Source organism: Apium graveolens, chromosome 4, assembly GCF_009905375.1.
Source record: "Apium graveolens cultivar Ventura chromosome 4, ASM990537v1, whole genome shotgun sequence".
In the NCBI taxonomy this organism is placed as follows: domain Eukaryota; kingdom Viridiplantae; phylum Streptophyta; class Magnoliopsida; order Apiales; family Apiaceae; genus Apium; species Apium graveolens.
Window position 1 is genome coordinate 283,867,958 of NC_133650.1, and position 18,788 is coordinate 283,886,745.

General features: G+C 35.2%; 1 protein-coding gene across 2 annotated transcripts; it reads right to left on the reverse strand.

Annotated features, from left to right (window-relative positions):
• Positions 1-5,566: 5,566 nt before the first annotated feature.
• Positions 5,567-11,171, reverse strand: LOC141721108 (squamosa promoter-binding-like protein 14). Of its 2 annotated transcripts, none has more exons than XM_074523867.1 (11): positions 10,791-11,171; positions 9,823-10,487; positions 9,440-9,633; positions 8,522-9,324; positions 8,359-8,433; positions 8,164-8,271; positions 7,937-8,054; positions 7,644-7,779; positions 7,423-7,564; positions 6,739-7,335; positions 5,567-6,599 (listed from the first exon to the last, which is right to left on the reverse strand). In XM_074523867.1, exons 2-11 carry the CDS (start codon positions 10,455-10,457, stop codon positions 6,171-6,173), a joined length of 3,237 nt encoding a protein of 1,078 aa, XP_074379968.1. In that variant the 5' UTR covers positions 10,458-10,487; positions 10,791-11,171; the 3' UTR covers positions 5,567-6,170. The 2 variants fall into 2 exon arrangements, with proteins under 2 accessions (XP_074379968.1, XP_074379967.1); XM_074523866.1 differs by having other exon boundaries at positions 8,522-9,336; positions 10,791-11,169.
• Between the last annotated feature and the right edge of the window lie 7,617 nt (positions 11,172-18,788).

The following is an 18,788-nucleotide window of genomic DNA, read 5'->3' on the forward strand; positions in this document are numbered from 1 at the left end:
TAGCTTAGTTTTCTCTAGGTCAATCAACTTATCTTCTAACACAGCATTTCTATTACTTAAAAACAGATTGTTCTCTTTAATCCTACTATTTTCTTTAGCAAGAGATTTAAGAGACACACGCAAGTGATACAACTCAGTAGACATGTCATTAAAAGCATCATTGCACTCTTCTTTAGTAAGCTGTGTTAAATCAGTTGTGATTACCTGGTTGCTTGATAAACTAACTTCATTTTCCTCAGAATCAGCCATGAGAGCCAAGTTGACATATTCCACATCTTCATCCTCTTCTTCTCCATTAGCTGCCCAGTCTTTTTCTTGAGTAATGAAAGCCCTCTCCTTTTGCTTGAGCAGATCAAAATATTTCTTTTTGTAATCTACTTGGTCAAATTTCTTCTTTTCAGAAGTTGGCTTTCTGCACTCACTTGCAAAGTGTCCACTTATACCACAATTGAAACACTTGAACTTGGATTTGTCCACCATGTTCTTATGAGGTTTAGTGGCTCTAGTGTTTTTCTTAAATTTCATCTTTGCAAATCTTCTGGACAGAAATGCAAGATGCTCATCAATACCATCAGAGTCATCTTGGCTGGAGTTGTCTTCATTCTCAGCAACTTGTTCCTTACCCTTGCTTGATTCTGATTTGCTTGTGCCATCTTTGGAGTTTAATGTTGATCTCACAGTTTCTTGTCTGCATTCTTTCTCATTTTCAGCTACCAAGGCAACTGAACCTCCTTTCTTTCTTCCCTTCTCCAATACCTCATCCTGTTCCAGCTCTAGTTCATAAGTCTTCAAGATTCCATATAATCTTTCAAGAGTGAAGTCCTTATAATCTTGAGAGTTTATCAAGGAGACAGTCATGGGTTTCCATTCCTTTGGCAAGGATCTTAAAAATTTCAGATTTGAATCCTTCACCTGGTACACTCTACCATACAGCTTCAGTCCATTCAACAGCTTTTGGAATCTATTGAATGTGTCATTTAAAGATTCATTTTCTTCAAAATGAAAATACTCATATTGTTGAATGAGAAGCTGCATTTTGTTTTCTTTTACTTGTTATGTACCTTCACACAGTAGCTGAACTGTGTCCCAAACCTCTTTGGCAGTTGTGCAATTTATCACATTATCAAACATATCCTTGTCAAGACCATTAAACAAAATGTTCATAGCCTTCTTATCCTTGTGGACTTCTTCTGTGTCTTCCATTGTCCATTCTGCTCTAGGTTTTGGAATGGATTGACCAACAACTGTAGCAACTGTGGCTACTTTGTGGGGAATGTGAGGACCATTCTCAATGCAGTTTACATAACCTTCATCTTGGGAGAGTAGATGAAGGTGCATTTTCACCTTCCAATGGTGATAACTGTCTTTGTCAAGAACTGGGATTTTTACTCCAATATCCTTCTTACTCATCTTTGTTAGTTTCCAAGAACTTTAAACTCTTTGTGTGTCAAGAGCCCGCTCTGATGCCAATTGTTATTCCTAGTGAACTAACAATGAGATTTACAGAAGGGGGGTTGAATGTAAATCTCAAAACTTTTTCAAGTTTTGAGCAGTTTCAAAGGCTGTGTGTTTAAGATAAACAAGTGTGTGAATTGCTTTAAGCTAATACAGACAGATATATATTCAAACACAAAAGTACAGAACACAACAAATCTTAAAAACTTTTCTGGTGGATTTGTTGTTCCACCAGAGATGGTATTTCAGAAAATCTGTGATTCAAGAAGTTGATCACAGCTGCATCCTAGTACAAACTAGATAATTTTTCTCTCAAGATTTTTCTAAACAGCTCTTGAAAAACTCTTTTCTAATTACTAGCTGCTACATGGTTTATATAACACCAAGTTTACAAGTGAAGACAAAGATAAAAAGTACAATAATAAAATAAGTTCTCCACTTGTTTCTTCTCCATTTTACTCCAGTGCATTGTTGACTATTGCCTCTTTATACTAGAGTAGAACGGCTGCTTTTTCTGATGTTCCTGAAATAGGCTACCACATCTCAGTTGTCTCTGTCAACCCATGTGCCTCTGTTTGTAGGTACAACTACCACTTGTCAACTGCTATTTAACAGAACATTCGTTGAAGCCTTCATCCGTTGATGGCTTTATCCGTTGATGGGTTAGCAGTTGAAGCTCTATCCGTTGATGCACTCATCCGTTGAAGGATGTTATCCGTTGAAGCTTTAGAGACATCCGTTGAAGTTTTGTTTCTCATCCGATGAAGGTCTTTAAGTTATCCGTTGACACCATTTCATTTATACAAAATTACAAGGCATGAGATATTTACAATTGGCCTTCCTATCTGCATATCCTTTAGTATTCAACATGACTTATAATTTCCCTCAACATTTAAGAATTATATCTCAAATTCAGAGACTGAAATGTGCTACAACACTAGACTTATTTCTAAGTAAAGCTACACCATCAACGGATAGCCAAAGTGGTCTTATCCGTTGAGGCTACAAACACTAGATTTCTACTTAAGTGTTTTGTTAAACATATCATCAAACTAATGCACATATATTCCTAACAGGGTTTGGTTCAGTCGGTTTGTATTTGGTTTAAAAAATATTAAAACCAAATCGCAACCATATTATCAGATCGGTTTTTATTCGGTTTGGTTATTAATTGGTTCGGTTTTTCATGGTGCGGTTTGGTTTAGTTTTGTTCGGTCTTGGTTTCGGTTTCAATTTTTGGTTCGGGTTTGCTCATCCCTAGAACAATCACAAACATGTATAATAAAATCTCGATGAATGAATACATTCGGGAATGTAATTTTTTTATTTACCGAGATTATTAATTTATTTGATGAGTTTATTTTTTTATCGAATGTTCGTCTATCGATACTGTATTTTATGCTTATGAATATTCTACATTATTCTTTTATAAATTTAGTATAAAGAGGCTAACATGGTTCGATGGTTACAGAGAAAAATATATTTTTAAAATTACTATGATTAGAAGATCATGCTTCGGTTCGTTGATTAGAATAAGTTAGCTATGTTACACAAGAAATTTGGGTTTAAAACGAATTTTTTTATTTAATTTGTCTATGAACTCTAAATTTAATTATAAATAAAAAAGTTGTACAATTAAAATATATATACTCTTGTTGTTTTGCCCTAGTATAAAGCTAGTATATAGAAATGAGTTAATTAATCAAGACTCAAATCGTTATATTTTATAGATATATCAAAATAAATATAGAGTAAAACACAATATAAATAAATAACCTCTACATCAACTTAATGTTATCAAGAGTTTCACAAATGTGTCTCTCGCTCAAGTGGTTGATATACTAAATTTATAAATAGTTGACGTGGGTTTGATTTCCATCCAAAATAACAATTTTTAACATTTAATAAAATATAGAGGTAAAATAGTAATTACGAATAAAATATTTCCCAAAAAACTTGATGTAAAAAAATTTAACATGCAATAGCTCAACTATATATCTTTTCCTGGGTGTTTCCTGTTGACATTTTTACCAGAGATCATCTTTGGATAACAATTAAAGCCTTTGTGTCAATAGTTGCCCCTTGCTTTACATTATTTACACCAGGGGTCACACATTATATATAAAATATTATTTTATATTAATAATAAAATATAAGATAATTTCTGTAAGCTACATAAAAAATTAAGCTTTTTCAGAAGAGACTTCAGTCTCGACTTTTTTACTAGATGTCAGTAATTTCTAAATGCCGGTGTACGTTGCGAGGAGGCAAGAGTGCAAATTTAATTTATTAATCTTAGACTAATTATCAATCACGAGAGTAAAATCATCTCCAACAAACTCTTTATCCGAGATCTTTAATTCAAAAATAGAGTGTGATCCTAAAATTTAAGCTTTAAGAGACTTTCAGAGCCCTTTAAAAGTTTAAGAGAATCATCTCTCTCCTCAATTCCAAGAGTCTCTACCTAATTCTTAACTTACATTTTACATTAAAATAATCTCTCCACTTTTTTTCTCTCTCCCTCTTCTTTTGTCCTTTTATAACTTCAATGTACTTTTAACTGCAATGTACTTTTAATTATAAAATAATATATAAAGAATGAGTTTAAAAATTATTATTGGAGATGAATCTACAATATCTTATTAGGAGCTAATTTTTTATATTATTTTTAAAGAATGAGTTAAGATTCTCTTGAAAATACTCTAAGAGTATAAATTGTGAGGTTTATTTCAACTCGTATTTTATTAACTTCATACACCGAAGATAAAAATATGTCTCTGACCCATTCATTTATATACTGGTTACTTTTTAATATTTCTCATTCAATTTTATACATTTCAACAATTACCAAAAATAATAAAAAAATTATAATATAAAAATTAATTACACCCGCTTACATCCACTACTTTCTTTCACTGCACTAACTTTATATATTAAATATTAATTGAATTTTACCCATTTTTTTTACTTTTTCTCATAACATTCCAGTTTTTATTATCAAAATCAAATGTATATGGGACAGGGAGTTGTTAGGAGTTGTCTCACATCGTTTGCAGCCAGATAACTCCAATCAGTATGAGGCCTTTTGGGAGGTGCCCAAAAACAAATCCGTGCGGATTCGGCCAAAAGCGGACAATATCATACTAATGTGGAGTTAGGCTTGCTCAGCAAGCCCAACAAGTGGTATCAGAGCTTCAGGTTATAAACGGTCCATAACAATCTCAGATGGGCTCCAGAAGTGACCTAGGAAGAGGCAGATGGACTTGCCCCAGAATGGGCTCAAGGAAAAGGCAGACTGGTCTTCCAGTATAGGCTTAGGTGTCGGGTTAAGCAGCCAGATAACTCCAATTAGTATGAGACATTTTGAGAGGTGCCCAAAAACAAATCCGTGCGGGCTCGGCCCAAAGCGGACAATATCATACTAATGTGGAGTTAGGCCTGCTCAGCAAGCCCAAACTCCACATTAGTATGATATTGTCCGCTTTGGGCCGAGCCCTCACGGTTTTGATTTTGGGCACCTCCCAAAAGGCCTCATACTCATTGGAGTTAACGATGTGGAGTTGTACCTAATCTTATATTTCTGCAACAGGGTTTTCTTACGCTCAGGTCCGAGATTACTCATTAGCTTTATCACTCATTTGAGTCATGAGGCCGGAAGCGATTCATATTTTATTATATTATGTGATGATATTTCAACAAGCTTTAGAATAATGTACAACACTGCAGTTCATTATTCTTTCAGAAATGTCTCTTATATGCAAATTCCCATCTTGCTCTGGAAGTACATTTGAGGCACATTGTCCTAATCACAGTCACGCAATTAGCAGATGATACGAATCAATCAGTGTCTGTGCAATGCTCGGTAGTTTAATCATGTGTCTGATGTGATTTTTTGAAAACCTTTTTCTCATATTTGTCAACTAAAATATTTAGCATTTTCCAAATATCAACTGGTTGGCTTATTTTCACTCGTGTCATCTTGCTTTGTAAAGACATCCAAATATCTCCACCGGGATTCAACACACACAAAAATGAAATGATATTCACTAACTTCTCTAATTTATCTCAAAATCCAGGCAAAGTGAGCTGCAATTACAAAGCAGCTTAGATATCGTACAACATTATATAATGATGATGTATTAAAGGTAGTTCACAGCTTAGCTATATATAAGTATACTATTGTTTCATAACATCCTGTAGATTCTTTACAGTACTGTATAGTGAGCATGATTTTTCAAAAACATAAACGAGTCAAAAGAAAAAACAACCCACAACAAAATTAACGTAAAAAAAGTAAATGGCTTCACAGAACAGTTAACTAAATCTTACACTGCTGCAGATACTAGTTGAGCCTTTATTGCTCCTTGCTGGAAATGCAGCCTCACCTTGTGCCTCTCCGTTCCATATCATATGATCTTACAATGTCATGCAACACTCGAGGCTTTGAGAAAAGCACTACTCCATGTTAATGATATCAATTTAGTCCTTGCCACAAAATTACTCAACTCTGATTTCTCCAAAACCAAAGCTTGAAAACTTTTAGTATCTGTGCTAATACTAATTTAAAGCATAGCAAATACCTCCTCAGGCCAACAATATCATGATCAGATTTATCCTTCCTTTTCTTTCATTATAATTGTTTTTCAGTTTATCAATTTCCACAACAATCTTACTGGTCTGCGTACGATAAACGGTGTATATATAGTTGTAAAGGACTACACTGCACCATATCCTAGATTTTCCCACTTGAACGGGGCAACTAGGCCTATATCTGGAGCTCCTCTTAAGAATAGGCATACACAAACACAAACAGCAGCAATGGCAAGCATTGAATGAATATAGGGTCGGTGAAGCAAACCTTGTGACGCTGAAGTCTTCCTATTGTACCTAGCAGCCCCAATGGCGCACTTTGAACAAGATTTCTCCCCTTGTCTGATTTGAAAGCTAGCTTGGTGGCTCCGTCCCGCAATTATTGATTGTTCTAGTATCTCATCACCTACCGAAACAGAGACTTGACCATTTTTTCTGTCGACAAGCTTTCGAGCTACTAGTTCATTGTAAGAGTGATTGTTTCTCATCTGAGCATAAGCATAGGGAGAGAGGCCATTTGCATCAAGAAGGGAATCCCAGTCACGCAAACCAATCTACATTTGGACAAACAGAGGCGCGTATAAAGTAAAAAAATTAGGAAACAATCAATAGTTTTTGGGAAACTTAAATCAATCTTTGAGTATTAAGGTGCAAAGCATCATGACCAACAAGATTTGGGATGAAGTTACAAACCTCCAACGGGTCCGCTGTCAAAGTGTCAACCATAAATTTTGAATCCGACATGCATGCAGCCAAATGTAGAGGTGTAATACCCCCAGGTCCAACAAGATTTGGGAGGAAGATGTATGTCTTGCCAGAATCAGTGGGTACAACATAATTAATCAGCAATTCTGCCATTTTTCTAGACCTCCTTTTAACTGCCCTATTTAAAAGATGAATTTCTGACAGCATCTGTAGCGACACCCTCGACAATTCATCCCTACCCAAACATATTTCAAGAAGAACGTCTAGGAGGGTTTTAACCAAAGCACAAAAGTCATGTTCAACTGAGAAGATAAAAAGAAATTTGAAACGGTGAAGCTTATATTCGGGGACCTCAAACATGGACATGTTTCTTTTTCTTTGGAGTACCCACCCAAGCTCATTTAAGAAATGTAAAACATCTTCCTTTAACAAGGGTCGTCCAGAATCAAGTCCGGATTCCTCTGAGATACCGTCACATAGTGCTGCTTCTTTATCAAATTCAGACTCCAGAAGGTTCAACTCTTGACAGATGGTAGCATTGGCAATTATTATAGGAAAGCTGGTGCCCCAAAAACCATTTTCAACCTGTTCATAAAAGTAGTATTATAATCTTGGTTGCAGATATCTGTGTGCTGATGTAATATATTACATTGCTTTTTAGTTAATCAATACCTCAATAAAGCACCTCCCAAGTACACCAGGTGCTCCACCAGTAATCGTAAAATTGCGTAAAGTTAACTTATCATATGTAGTATCATCGGAAACTGATCCAGAAGTTTCAAGTTTGTACCCAACAGCGTGCGTGCAGAATACTCTAGAATACCATCAATTCAATTTTTTATACAGTAAAACAACAAACTTAACAATTGTAATGGCAAGAATAAGCTACTTACTTGGTGTATTGATCACTCAAATTTGTCCCCTTCAGTAATATAGTGGTCTCCTGCCCACCCACAACTGCCAAAGGGGAGACAGAGACTACTTCAGGAAAACTCCATGCTCTTGTAGCTTTACGGAGGTGAGCCATTCCTGTAGATGGATAACATCAACTTAGGCCAAAGATAGGTAGTGACTGAATATAAATACATATGCACTCGATTCCTTTAAGGAACTATGTAAGCTACCAGCACGTGTTTAAAACCTTCAAGAAGTATGATTACTGGAATTGTGATCATAAAACACTCACCATCTTGATATGATGCCAACTTTCTGCCAGTATTAACTAAGAATCTTCCCCTTCTCCAAAATGGATCTTCCGAATTTTGAACCAAAGCAGTGATGTTTTGAAGCAGATTGTCTTCAAGCTGCAAACACCATAAAACTACAGCAGTCTAGAGACTACTAAAACGACAAAAAGAATAATCTTTACGCAAAACAAGACAGCCGATTTTGTCCTCCAAATATTTAATTTACCTGTTCCCACGCAGAAGATGGCATAGATATGTAGATTGATAATACTACACAACCAGGTTTTATGTAACTTTCCATTTCCGATGGACTTTGACCAAGCCAATTAAAGATCTGGAATCAAAGAGGTAATCATTTATCGTATGGTTGGATAAATCAAATATATAATAAGAGCTGGAGGTTACAAAGATCATGGATTACCTGTGTTTTCAGTGTTCCTGGTAACTGACTAGGATCCCTATCGATTAATTTGAAAAATATCCGTCCAGAACGATTCTGAGAGGTATACAGCGTCTTATTAGATTTCAATAATAAGATAGCAAATTAAGTGTCTAAAACAGGACAAGTCTCTAATTTATGTTACCTTAGCATCCGAATTTAAATTTGAAGGTGAATGATCCGAGCCAGAAGACGAAGTGTACCCTGCCTGGAATGGAAAACTTTGAACAGAACTATTGTCGACACATTTGTTCGTCCCTCCAAAAAGATCAAGAGACTTGGAGAAGCCTTTATCCTTACCAGCTTTAGCACTCCCAATAACCTCAAGTCTATCTGACATACTCTTGGGATTTACTACTACTCTCGAGGAAACTGTGGGAAACAGCTTTTGCACAAAAGGCGGAGAAGATGAAGGTGACCTTTCTTCCATAGGATTACTGCTACCTGATGAGAAGTATTTCGTGCTTGATGCCAATTTTGGTGGGCTGTCACTTTCAGGAGAGGAACTGAAAAGCTGCAACGGTAAATTAGTACGAATTTCCTGCATTTGACCATCTGAACATTCTGTATGAGACTGGTAACTAGTACTACTTCTCTCTCCAACTGAAGCAAATTCATTGTGGTGTCTGGTTTGCAGATTGATACATGGAGACCTAGTCTTTTCACTGTCGCTCCCGTGGCTGCTTCTTTGGGAAGGAACAGCAGTGGCATCAGGAGAGGATCCTGCTTGATTTCCTGAAAGAACAGCGAGCAAGTCCAGAGTTGATGAGGGAGAATTATTTCCATTCAGTTTGTTTTCGTTCTCTGACCGAAATGGAACAATGTTACTAGTAATTCCTGAAGGAGGCAACTTTGCAGCATCCGCTGGCAAAGGTACCGAGTTAATCTTTTGAAGGATTTGAATAAGTTGGTCTTTATTGGGAATCGGTGAGCCATTAGTGCTGCTATCTTCAGTATTCCCTAGTAATTTGTATACATTAGTATTAGGGTTTTATGCTCAGTACAGATGTCTGCAAACAACAAATTAGAGAACCGACCAAAGAACACAACTAAAAAATTGTACCTTGTGCACGAGCTAGAATTGCTAAAAGATTGACAAGATCCGCATCTCCATTACTAACATTCCCACGATTAGTGGGAGGTAACAAATTGGAGGTAACATCATCTGGTTGAGTTTTCCTCCTACGCCGATTGTGCCCTGCTAGCCTCCGCCTACAACTTCGCTTTCCCTCATCAAACTCTGAAAGAGGGTGAAACCTGCAAAAAAATGTACAAATAAAATTTGCTTAGAAACAACAAAGAACGGCAAGCCCCTCCCAGTCACACCGTGACAAAAAGAATCCCTTTAACTTTTCAATTCACAAATAAAATGGAAAATAGACAAAGAATACAAAGTTACAAACTAAGTTAACATGAAGTGGTAAGACAAGAAATGAAGCCACGAACCTGCTACACTGCTGACAAAACCGTTGCATCTGCTTTCCTACAATAGCCTTGGTAGCTTTACTGTGGACTTCACACACCTTATGCCGCCTGTGATAGTCTTTAGCAGTTGAAAGATCCTCCTTACAGTCATCAACTTGACATTTAGGATAGTTCCCACCAGCAGGAGATCCAGATCTGACTTTCTTGTTCGGCCTCAAAACGTTCTCCTCCACAGAATTCGCACGGCTTCCACCAAGCTTTAAAAGTAGATTCTCATCATCTTCGACTACATGATTCCCCCTCAAACCCACAGAATTCCCCACAACTCCCTCATCACCACGACTTCTCTGAGTTCCAGAGTGTACAGACATCGTTGAAGGTCCCCCACAGACTATATCCGGTCCCACTGGTTTTGCAATAAATTTAGCACTGTCCCAATCCCAACCATTAGGGTTCCACTGACCCCGAGTTTCTTGAAATCCAGAACCAAACATAGGCTGCTGCTGCTGCTGAGGTAGGTGAAAACCGGGGGGTTGAAAAGGCATACTACGCTTCTTAGCCGCAGCCATGGGGTGGTGTTGTGAGTCAAGAAAACGAGTGGAAAGTGATTGGTGAATATAATGAGAAGAAGCAACTTGAGTACCGACCTCTTCCATAATCTTATATTTCTGACCACACAAGCCTATCTGTATTTTTATCAAAAAGACACAAACTTTACTAACAAACAATACCAAACTCAAAACCCATCATCTCATATATCTTAAAAGATAAAAAAATTCCATCAAGTTTCAAACTTTTAACAAGATCTAGCTAAATAAAACCAAAAACCATGCAGAACATAAAATTAACAACAAAATTCCAAAAATCCTGCAGAACATAAAATTAACAACAAAATTTCAAAGCAAAGATCTATGAGTACCCTAAATAATATTTGAAGCTAAACTAATAAAATTGAACTTATGCAAACAACAAAAGCATAAAGACTATACCTTTGATTGTTTACTTGAAACCCATCTTCAAGAACTGATCATTTACATAAAAAAAAGACCAAGTCAAGGCATGAAAAGTGCAGCTCTTCTTGTAGTTGGTTGTTTGACAAAGGATAGACTAGTTTAATAAACAACCTAAGCAGAACAAGTGGAGATTCAGACAAGAACTTTACAACTACCAGGAGATTTGTAAGAAGTTATTAATAAAAATAATATGGATCTGAGAAGATTACAAGGGGCTCAACTTGAAGAAAAGGGGGAAAACTTGATGATATATATTCGTGTATGTATCTATGTTATACTTTCCACTTCTCCAACAACAAAATACTTGTCTTGTTACTTTTTTATAATTTAGATGTGTACTCGCTTCTTTTTTCTCTTGGTACGATCAATCAGGGTGAGGTTGGCTAAAGATGTAAATTAGGTGAATAGGAGGGGCTAAAATTAATTTATGCATGTGAGCGAATTACTGGGCACTCCAACTCTGACACACCCCTGGATTCGAACCAGGTTCGACGTACTTAACGGTTTAACCCATGAACCGGGGACGGAACTGAAAAAAAAAATTGAATTGGGGGTGTAAATTTCAAACAAAATTTTTAAGATAAAAATAACTGTAATAATTTAAGATTTTTTAGAATAATATCATATATTTATCATTTATGTAAATATAAACTTGAAATATAAGTACATCTATATCTATATAAGTACATCTATATCTATATCTAGCAAATTTAGAAAATTTGTTTATTGGATTGATAATAATGTTATATAAATAAAATGAGCAGTTTATAACAACTTACGTCTACATAAATTAATGTGAACGAGACCTTTATAATACTAAGTCAATAAATAATATATGTAAAAATTGTAGAGATGCATAAAAAGTGGGGCCCGAAAATCTTGCACGGCCCGATCCAGTCAAATTCCGGTCAAACCCGGCCCGGGCTTAGGGCCTCGACGGGCCCTATATTTTTAGGCAAAACTCGGTCCGGCCCGGTCCTTGGACCGACCGGATTAAAAACCTGAAAAAACCCGGTTAAAATCTAATTATTCTAATATATCTTCTTATATATTTATGAATTTATATTTACTATAGATATAAATAATACTTTAAACACACATACATATATACATATGTGTGATTAATAATATTATTTATATAATTTGTTGCAGGATCAATGAAAAAAGGTATAGTAAGTACACTATATATATTTGGATAACATTTGATAAAACATATTATTCTATAAATATGTTTATTTTTTGCCGATCTTAAATATTTTCAACGAAGTAATGTTTACATAAAATATTCCATGCAAACTAATAAATCTTTACGATGATATAGTTGCTAACACATGTAGTTTTCGGAATCTCTAATACAACTTGATCCGATTTAAATTAGAAAAAAGCCCGGCCCGATCCGATTCGGCCAGAAAAAAAGCTTGGTTAGGCCCGCCTCGAGGGCCCAAACGGGCTCTGACATTTTCGGAAAGCCTGGCTCGGCCCGACCCGGTCAAAGTCAAAGCCTAAAAAGCCCGACCCGGTCAAAGTCCGGGATTTTTAAGGCCCGGTCGAAACCCGACCTGATGGGCCTTTTGTGCATCTCTAAAAAATTGCAAGATTAATTTATTGTGATTTATCATAAATTTGACCCAATTTATGAAAAATACTCAGTATTTTTTCCACATTATCGCACAGTCAGGTAAAGTTAGAATGTTGTATTCAACCAATTTTTTTCCATATTCCACTTTCTTAAAATGAAATATATCAAAATATCAAAATTTAAACTATGTGTTTTTAATACATGCAGATTCTTAAAAACAAATTTGATATTTTAATTTATATTCCATACAGAATCAACAAAAGAAAGATGTTAATTTTTTTATAATAAAAAAAATCTAGCAATTAAGTAATTTGAAAAATGAATTGACTTTAACAATTTTAGATAGTGCCCTTATTAAAAAATATTATTTTATATAATTAAAATTATATATGAATTTAAAAGTTTTTGAATAACGCACTGAACTTCTTGCAATTATTTAATTTGTCTGAAATAATTCAGGTTACTATAAAATTATTTATATATTTGAAATTATAATATATGATTGAAACTTATATAGACAGTAAAATATATGATTTGATTCGAGTTATTTTATGTTAAAAATTGAAAGTAAATATATTGATAACATAAATTATCTTATTATTTCTTTCATAATTACGTTAAAGTATTAGAAATTTAAATACTAATATTTATGAATATTTTATCGAATTTAGAAAAATTTGGCATGATAAGCCAATATATATGATTAATGAATTTGTATATGGAAAAAGTTGAAATCTGTTGTGCAAGACATGCATGTCCTATAACAAGACTAAGTCAAATTGACAATCCTAAGTAAGTTGTATGATAATCTAAGTTTGCATTTTATATTGTATCACTTAAGTCTGTAAAAGTGTAAATAGATTATACTGAAGTATTTTTCTATAAACAGTCCCAAGCCTAAGAATAAACTCTGGAAGAAGATCATGAAGATCATGCCTCAGAGATAATGTGAAGAATTTTGGAGTTGAATAAATCTGTTTTGGGAAAAATATTATAAGTCATGAAATCTACAAGTCACAAATTAAGTCTTATACAGAAGTCATTCGAGAACTCCATAATGACTTATCGAGAAGTCAAGAAAAACTTATAGAGAAGTCTCAGAGATATCGACAAGCCAAAATGAAGACATGAAGATTGGAGATATCGATAAGTCAAAATATCATTAGAGATCTCTGAGATATCGATAAGTCAAAATATCACTAGAGATCTCTGAGATATCGATAATTCATTTCTTCACTAGAGAACTCAGAGATATCGATAAGCCAAAATGAAGACATGAAGATTAGAGACCTCGACAAGCCAAATTCTCTTATAGAGAACTCAGAGACTTCGATAAGTCAAAACAACTATAGAGTAATAAGAGATCTTGATAAGCCATTATATTTATCGAGATGTCGAGTTCTCTATATAAAAAACTGGAGATCTCGATGTAAAACTCAAGTACAGAATGCTGATCAGTTAAATATCCAAGATTATCAATCAACAAATACATTAATCACTGATTTGAGAAGTTTACAAAAAGTAACTTGAAGAGTACAAGATCAAAGGCCAAGATTAACTGCAAAGTAGAAATCACAAACATGCACGATTTGCAAAGATACACCAAGCGAGAAATAGAAAGCTTTAGTTAATTTAAAGTAGGGTTTAGTATATGCTATTGCATGCTGTGTATGTACTATATAATAGATGATGTCAAAGATTACTGATGTTGACAATGTCATTAGCAATCAGTTATATAATAGATGATGTCAAAGATTACTGGAGCTAACAATGTCATTAATCTTCAATGATCTGATGTCAAAGATTACCGAAGCTAACAATGTCATTAATCTTCAATGATCTGATGTCAAAGATTACTGGAGCTAACAATGTCATTAACATGATGATGTCAAAGATTACTGATGTTGACAATGTCATTAGCAATCAGTTAAGTTTGGGGCCAACCCTAAGTAAGTTGTATTATAACCTTAATCTGTAATTTATACTTGTAACACTTAATGTCTGTAAAATGTAAATGGAGCAGACTGGAGCATTTTTCCCTAAACAGTGTCAAGCCTAAGAATTCTATCTGGAAGAAGATCAAGAAGGTCATGCCTCAGAAGAATTATGAAGAAGCTTGGAGTTGAATATTTTTGTTTGGTGAAAAACATTCTAAGTCAAGATCTCTACAAGTCACATAATTAGTGTTATAGAGAAGTCATTCGAGAACTCAGAAAGACCTGTCGAGAACTCAGGAATTGCCTATCGAGAACTCAGGAATTGTCTATCGAGAACTCAGGAAATACTATTGGAGATATCGATAAGTCAGATACTCATTCGAGAACTCAGAGATATCGACAAGTATACATTCATTAGAGAACTCTGAGTCATCGATAAGCCAAAGACCATTAGAGAACTCTGAGTTATCGATAAACCAAAATTCACTAGAGAACTCAGAGTTGTCGATAAGTCAAGTCAACAATGAAGTTTTAGAGATATCGACAAGCCAACATGCTTATCGAGATGTCGAGTTCTCTACAGCTTAATTGGAGATCTCGAAGTGAAGAAATTTCTCTAAGTACAGAATTGCAGAACAGTTCAATATCCAATGTTGCAAATCAACAAACAATTCACACAGCTGAATTGGCAAGTCTACAAAAAGCAGCTTGAGAGATGTGCAAGATCAATGGCAAAGATTAACTGACAGAGGAGATTAAAGTAAACACGGGATGCTAAAGATATGCTAAGCCAGAAGTGGAAGATTTGCTTTTCTATAAATAGAAATGACAAGTGACAGTTTAGAAAAGCTAATAGCATGTTTATTATCCTCTATGTAAACCGGCAGTTAACTGAGTTATAAAGTTAACACTAGTCCTCTAGTCAGTTGTAACAATCTAGATAGAAAATCTTGTATTTTCTCTCAAGAAAGAAGCTAAGTTCTAAAACAAGAACTTGGAGATTTTGTAGCAAAACACTGTTTGATTTTTAATATAAAATTAAGTGAATTTTGAATATCTTTGTTTTACATATTTGCATTGTTATTTATGTTTAACATTTATTATAAAAAATTATTGATAACAACCAACTGCTAAAGCCAAAGTCGATCAAAAAGTAAACCTTTAAGCCAAAACACATTCACCCCCCCTCTGTGTTGTATTCATACCTAACAGTGTAAAACCTGTGTTTACTATTTTATAAAGTAAAAATTGGATGCTTTTTTTAGTAGTAACAAATAGATCTAGAAAATATTGTAACTCTCAAGAGAGAAACTAGGTTCTTTATCAACAAAGAACCCAAAAATTTGTAGCAAGACATACTTGATTTTAATATAAAATTAAGTGCGTTTTGAAAGATAGTGTGTTCATGTGCATGTTTCATTACTCCTGTTAAAACATATTATATCTACAATTAGATTACTTTGTTCACCATTCATAATAGTTCAAAAAGCTTAAAAATAATCCAAAACACATTCACCCCTATGTGTTGTATTCATTACCTAACAAGTGGTATCAGAGTAAAATCTAAAAGCAAACAGATTAAAGATACACATTCACCCCTATGTGTTGTATTCATTACCTAACAAGTGGTATCAGAGTAAAATCTAAAAGCAAACAGATTAAAGATATTGGAAGAATGAATACACAGAAGCTTAGCAGTATCAAAATCTCTACCTTTGACAGATCTAACTACACACTATGGAAAAAGAAAATGATATTGTTTATCAGGATGGCCAATCCATTATAAATTCAGATCCTCGAGAATGGGCCTTTCACCCTCATGGTAAGAGTTGAGGAATCTACAAATGGAGACATGGTCATTCCAGCACATTATGCTCCTAAAAATCCTTTAGAATATACTGAACCTGAAAAAGAAAAAGTCTCTCTGGATAGTGGCTTGCAGCTGATCTTGATAGAGTCAAGTGACAATGTAATGTACAATAACATTGTCAACTGTGACTAGAGATGCACAAAAGGCCCACCGGTCGGGTTTTGACCGGGCCTTAAAAAGCCCGGGCTTTGACCGGGCCGGGCTTTTCGGGCTTTGACTTTGACCGGGCCGGGCCGGGTCGGGCTTTCCGAAAATATCAGAGCCCTGTTTTGGCCCTTGAGGCGGGCCTAATCGGGCTTTTTTCGGGCCGGATCGGATCGGGCCAGGCTTTTTTCGGGCCGGATCGGATCGGGCCGGGCTTTTTCTAATTTAAATTGGATCGAGTTTTATTAGAGATTCCGAAGACTACATATGTTAGCAACTAGATCATCGTAAAAATGTATTAGTTTACATGAAATATTTTATGAAAACATTACTTCGTTGAAAATATTTAAGTTCGGCAAAAAATAAACATGTGTATAGAATAATATGTTTTATCATTATTATCCAAATATATATAATGTATTTACTATATCTTCTTTCATAATTTATGCAATGAAGTATATAAATAATATTATTAATCACAAATATGTAAAAATATGTGTGTTTAAAGTATTATTTATATTTATAGTAAATGTGAATTCATAAATATATAAGAAAATATATTGGAATAATCAGATTTTAACCGGGCTTTTTCGGGCTTTTAATCGATCCGGGCCGGGCGGAAGCCCAGGTTTTTAACCGGGCCGGACCGGGCTTTGCCTAAAAATATAGGGTCCGTCAAGGCCCTAAGCCCGGGCCGGGACCGGGCCGGGCTTGACCGGGTTTTGACCGGATCGGGCTGGGCCAAATTTTCGGGCTCGAGCTTTTTGTGCATCTCTGACTGTGACACAACCAAACATATCTGGGAGAAAATAGAGATCTTATGTGAAGGACTAGAGGAGGTTAGGTCAAACCAAATGAGGATTCTGGTTTCTCAGTATGAGGGGTTTATGGTTAAACCAAAAGAAGGAATCACTGAAGTTTTTGAAAAGTTCAATAAATTGATAAATGACTTGCAGCTACATGATAAATACTATGAAGCTGAGGAGGTTAACCTAAAGTTCCTGCTAGCTCTTCATGACCATCTTGAACAGAAAATATCAGATATTAGAGAAGGAAGAGATTTAAGCAGAATGACTTTGGAAGTTCTATATCGAATCTTGAAAATTTATAAACTTGAAATGCTGTAAAGAAAGTCATTGAAAGCACACCATGGTCATGTTGTTGATGGTTCAAGTGCTTTGATTGTGAATGACAGAGGAGAAAGTGAAGATAAGCAAGATGATCAAGTTCCAGTTGTTCAAGATATGGAATAAAAGGACAAAAGACCTCAGAAGCAAGTTGTGTTGGAGCTAGAGGAAGATGAATATAACACCTTGGATGAGCTTGATGAATTGGATCAATCCATGGCTTACTTGGTTAGGAAATTTTCTAACATAAGAGTCAAAAAACCAAGATTTTTCAAAAGCAAAGGACAATCTTCCAACAAAAACAATTGGAAACCAAAAGCTCGGTATAATTTAGCTAGCAAAGGTGGCTACAAAACAGGATATGTGGACAGATCAAAGATAAGGTGCTTCAATTGTGATGATTTGGGTCACTTTACGACTGAATGCAGAAATCCTAAAAAGGCGAAGAAGGATAAAGCTTACTTGGAACTGGAAGCAAAGTATGAAGCTCTCTTGAAGAAGCAGTCTGGAAAAGCTTATATTGCATAAGGAAAGAGTTGGGATGATAATGATGTTGATGATGAGGATGAAGAGGTTGGAAACTATGCACTTATGGCTTTTGAGCATGCAGAAGCATCCACTTCAAAATCAAAGGTACCAACTATAACCACTATTAATTTAAATACTAGTCAATATAAGGAGACTGTGGAAAAGATGAGCGTGGAGATGTTCCATATACGCACTAGCTTAGTAGCAGCTACCGAGGAAGTTAGTAGGCTAACAAAAGCTAATGAGAAGTTTGAGAGTGAGAAGCAAAAGATGGATCTATTGCTTGTGGAGCTTGAGTCAGTCAAGCAAGAAAATGAATACTTGAAAAACAAGCTGAAGTGTGCCAAAGAGATTGAAGTTATATTAAGAGAGAAGATTGAAAAGAATGAGGTAAAACTGAAATCATTCAGGAATGCATCTGAGTTGGTTGGTCAGTACCATGAGAAGAACAAGCCATGTACTAACATAGCTATTGGTCTTGATTATGATGCTTTGAATAGTAACAAGAAAGATGTAGGTGGTAAAGGAAAAGCAACATAAAATGAAGATGTCCCGGCTATGCTGAGAAAGGTTGGTTCACCTATGTTCAAAGCATTTGAAGTAGATTTCAATGAAGAAAAAAGTTGATCATAAAGCAAGAAATTGCTGATGAAGACAATGAGAAGAAAAATACAGAAACAACTCCAACTTCCAAAGCTGAAAAGAAGCTCATGGTCAACCAAGATTCCAAGACACCTGTCAAGAAAATGAAAACTGAAGATGCAAGAAAGAAGAAGAATATGAATGGAA

Coding starts and splice junctions, on each gene's coding strand:
- LOC141721108 (XM_074523866.1), bottom strand. CDS start 10,457: ATGGAAGAGGTCGGTACTCAAGTTGCTTCTTCTCATTATATTCACCAA. Junction 8,272..8,358: donor CAGGAACACTGAAAACACAG/GTAATCCATGAT, acceptor CTTTGATTCCAG/ATCTTTAATTGGCTTGGTCA. Junction 7,565..7,643: donor TTGAGTGATCAATACACCAA/GTAAGTAGCTTA, acceptor ATGGTATTCTAG/AGTATTCTGCACGCACGCTG.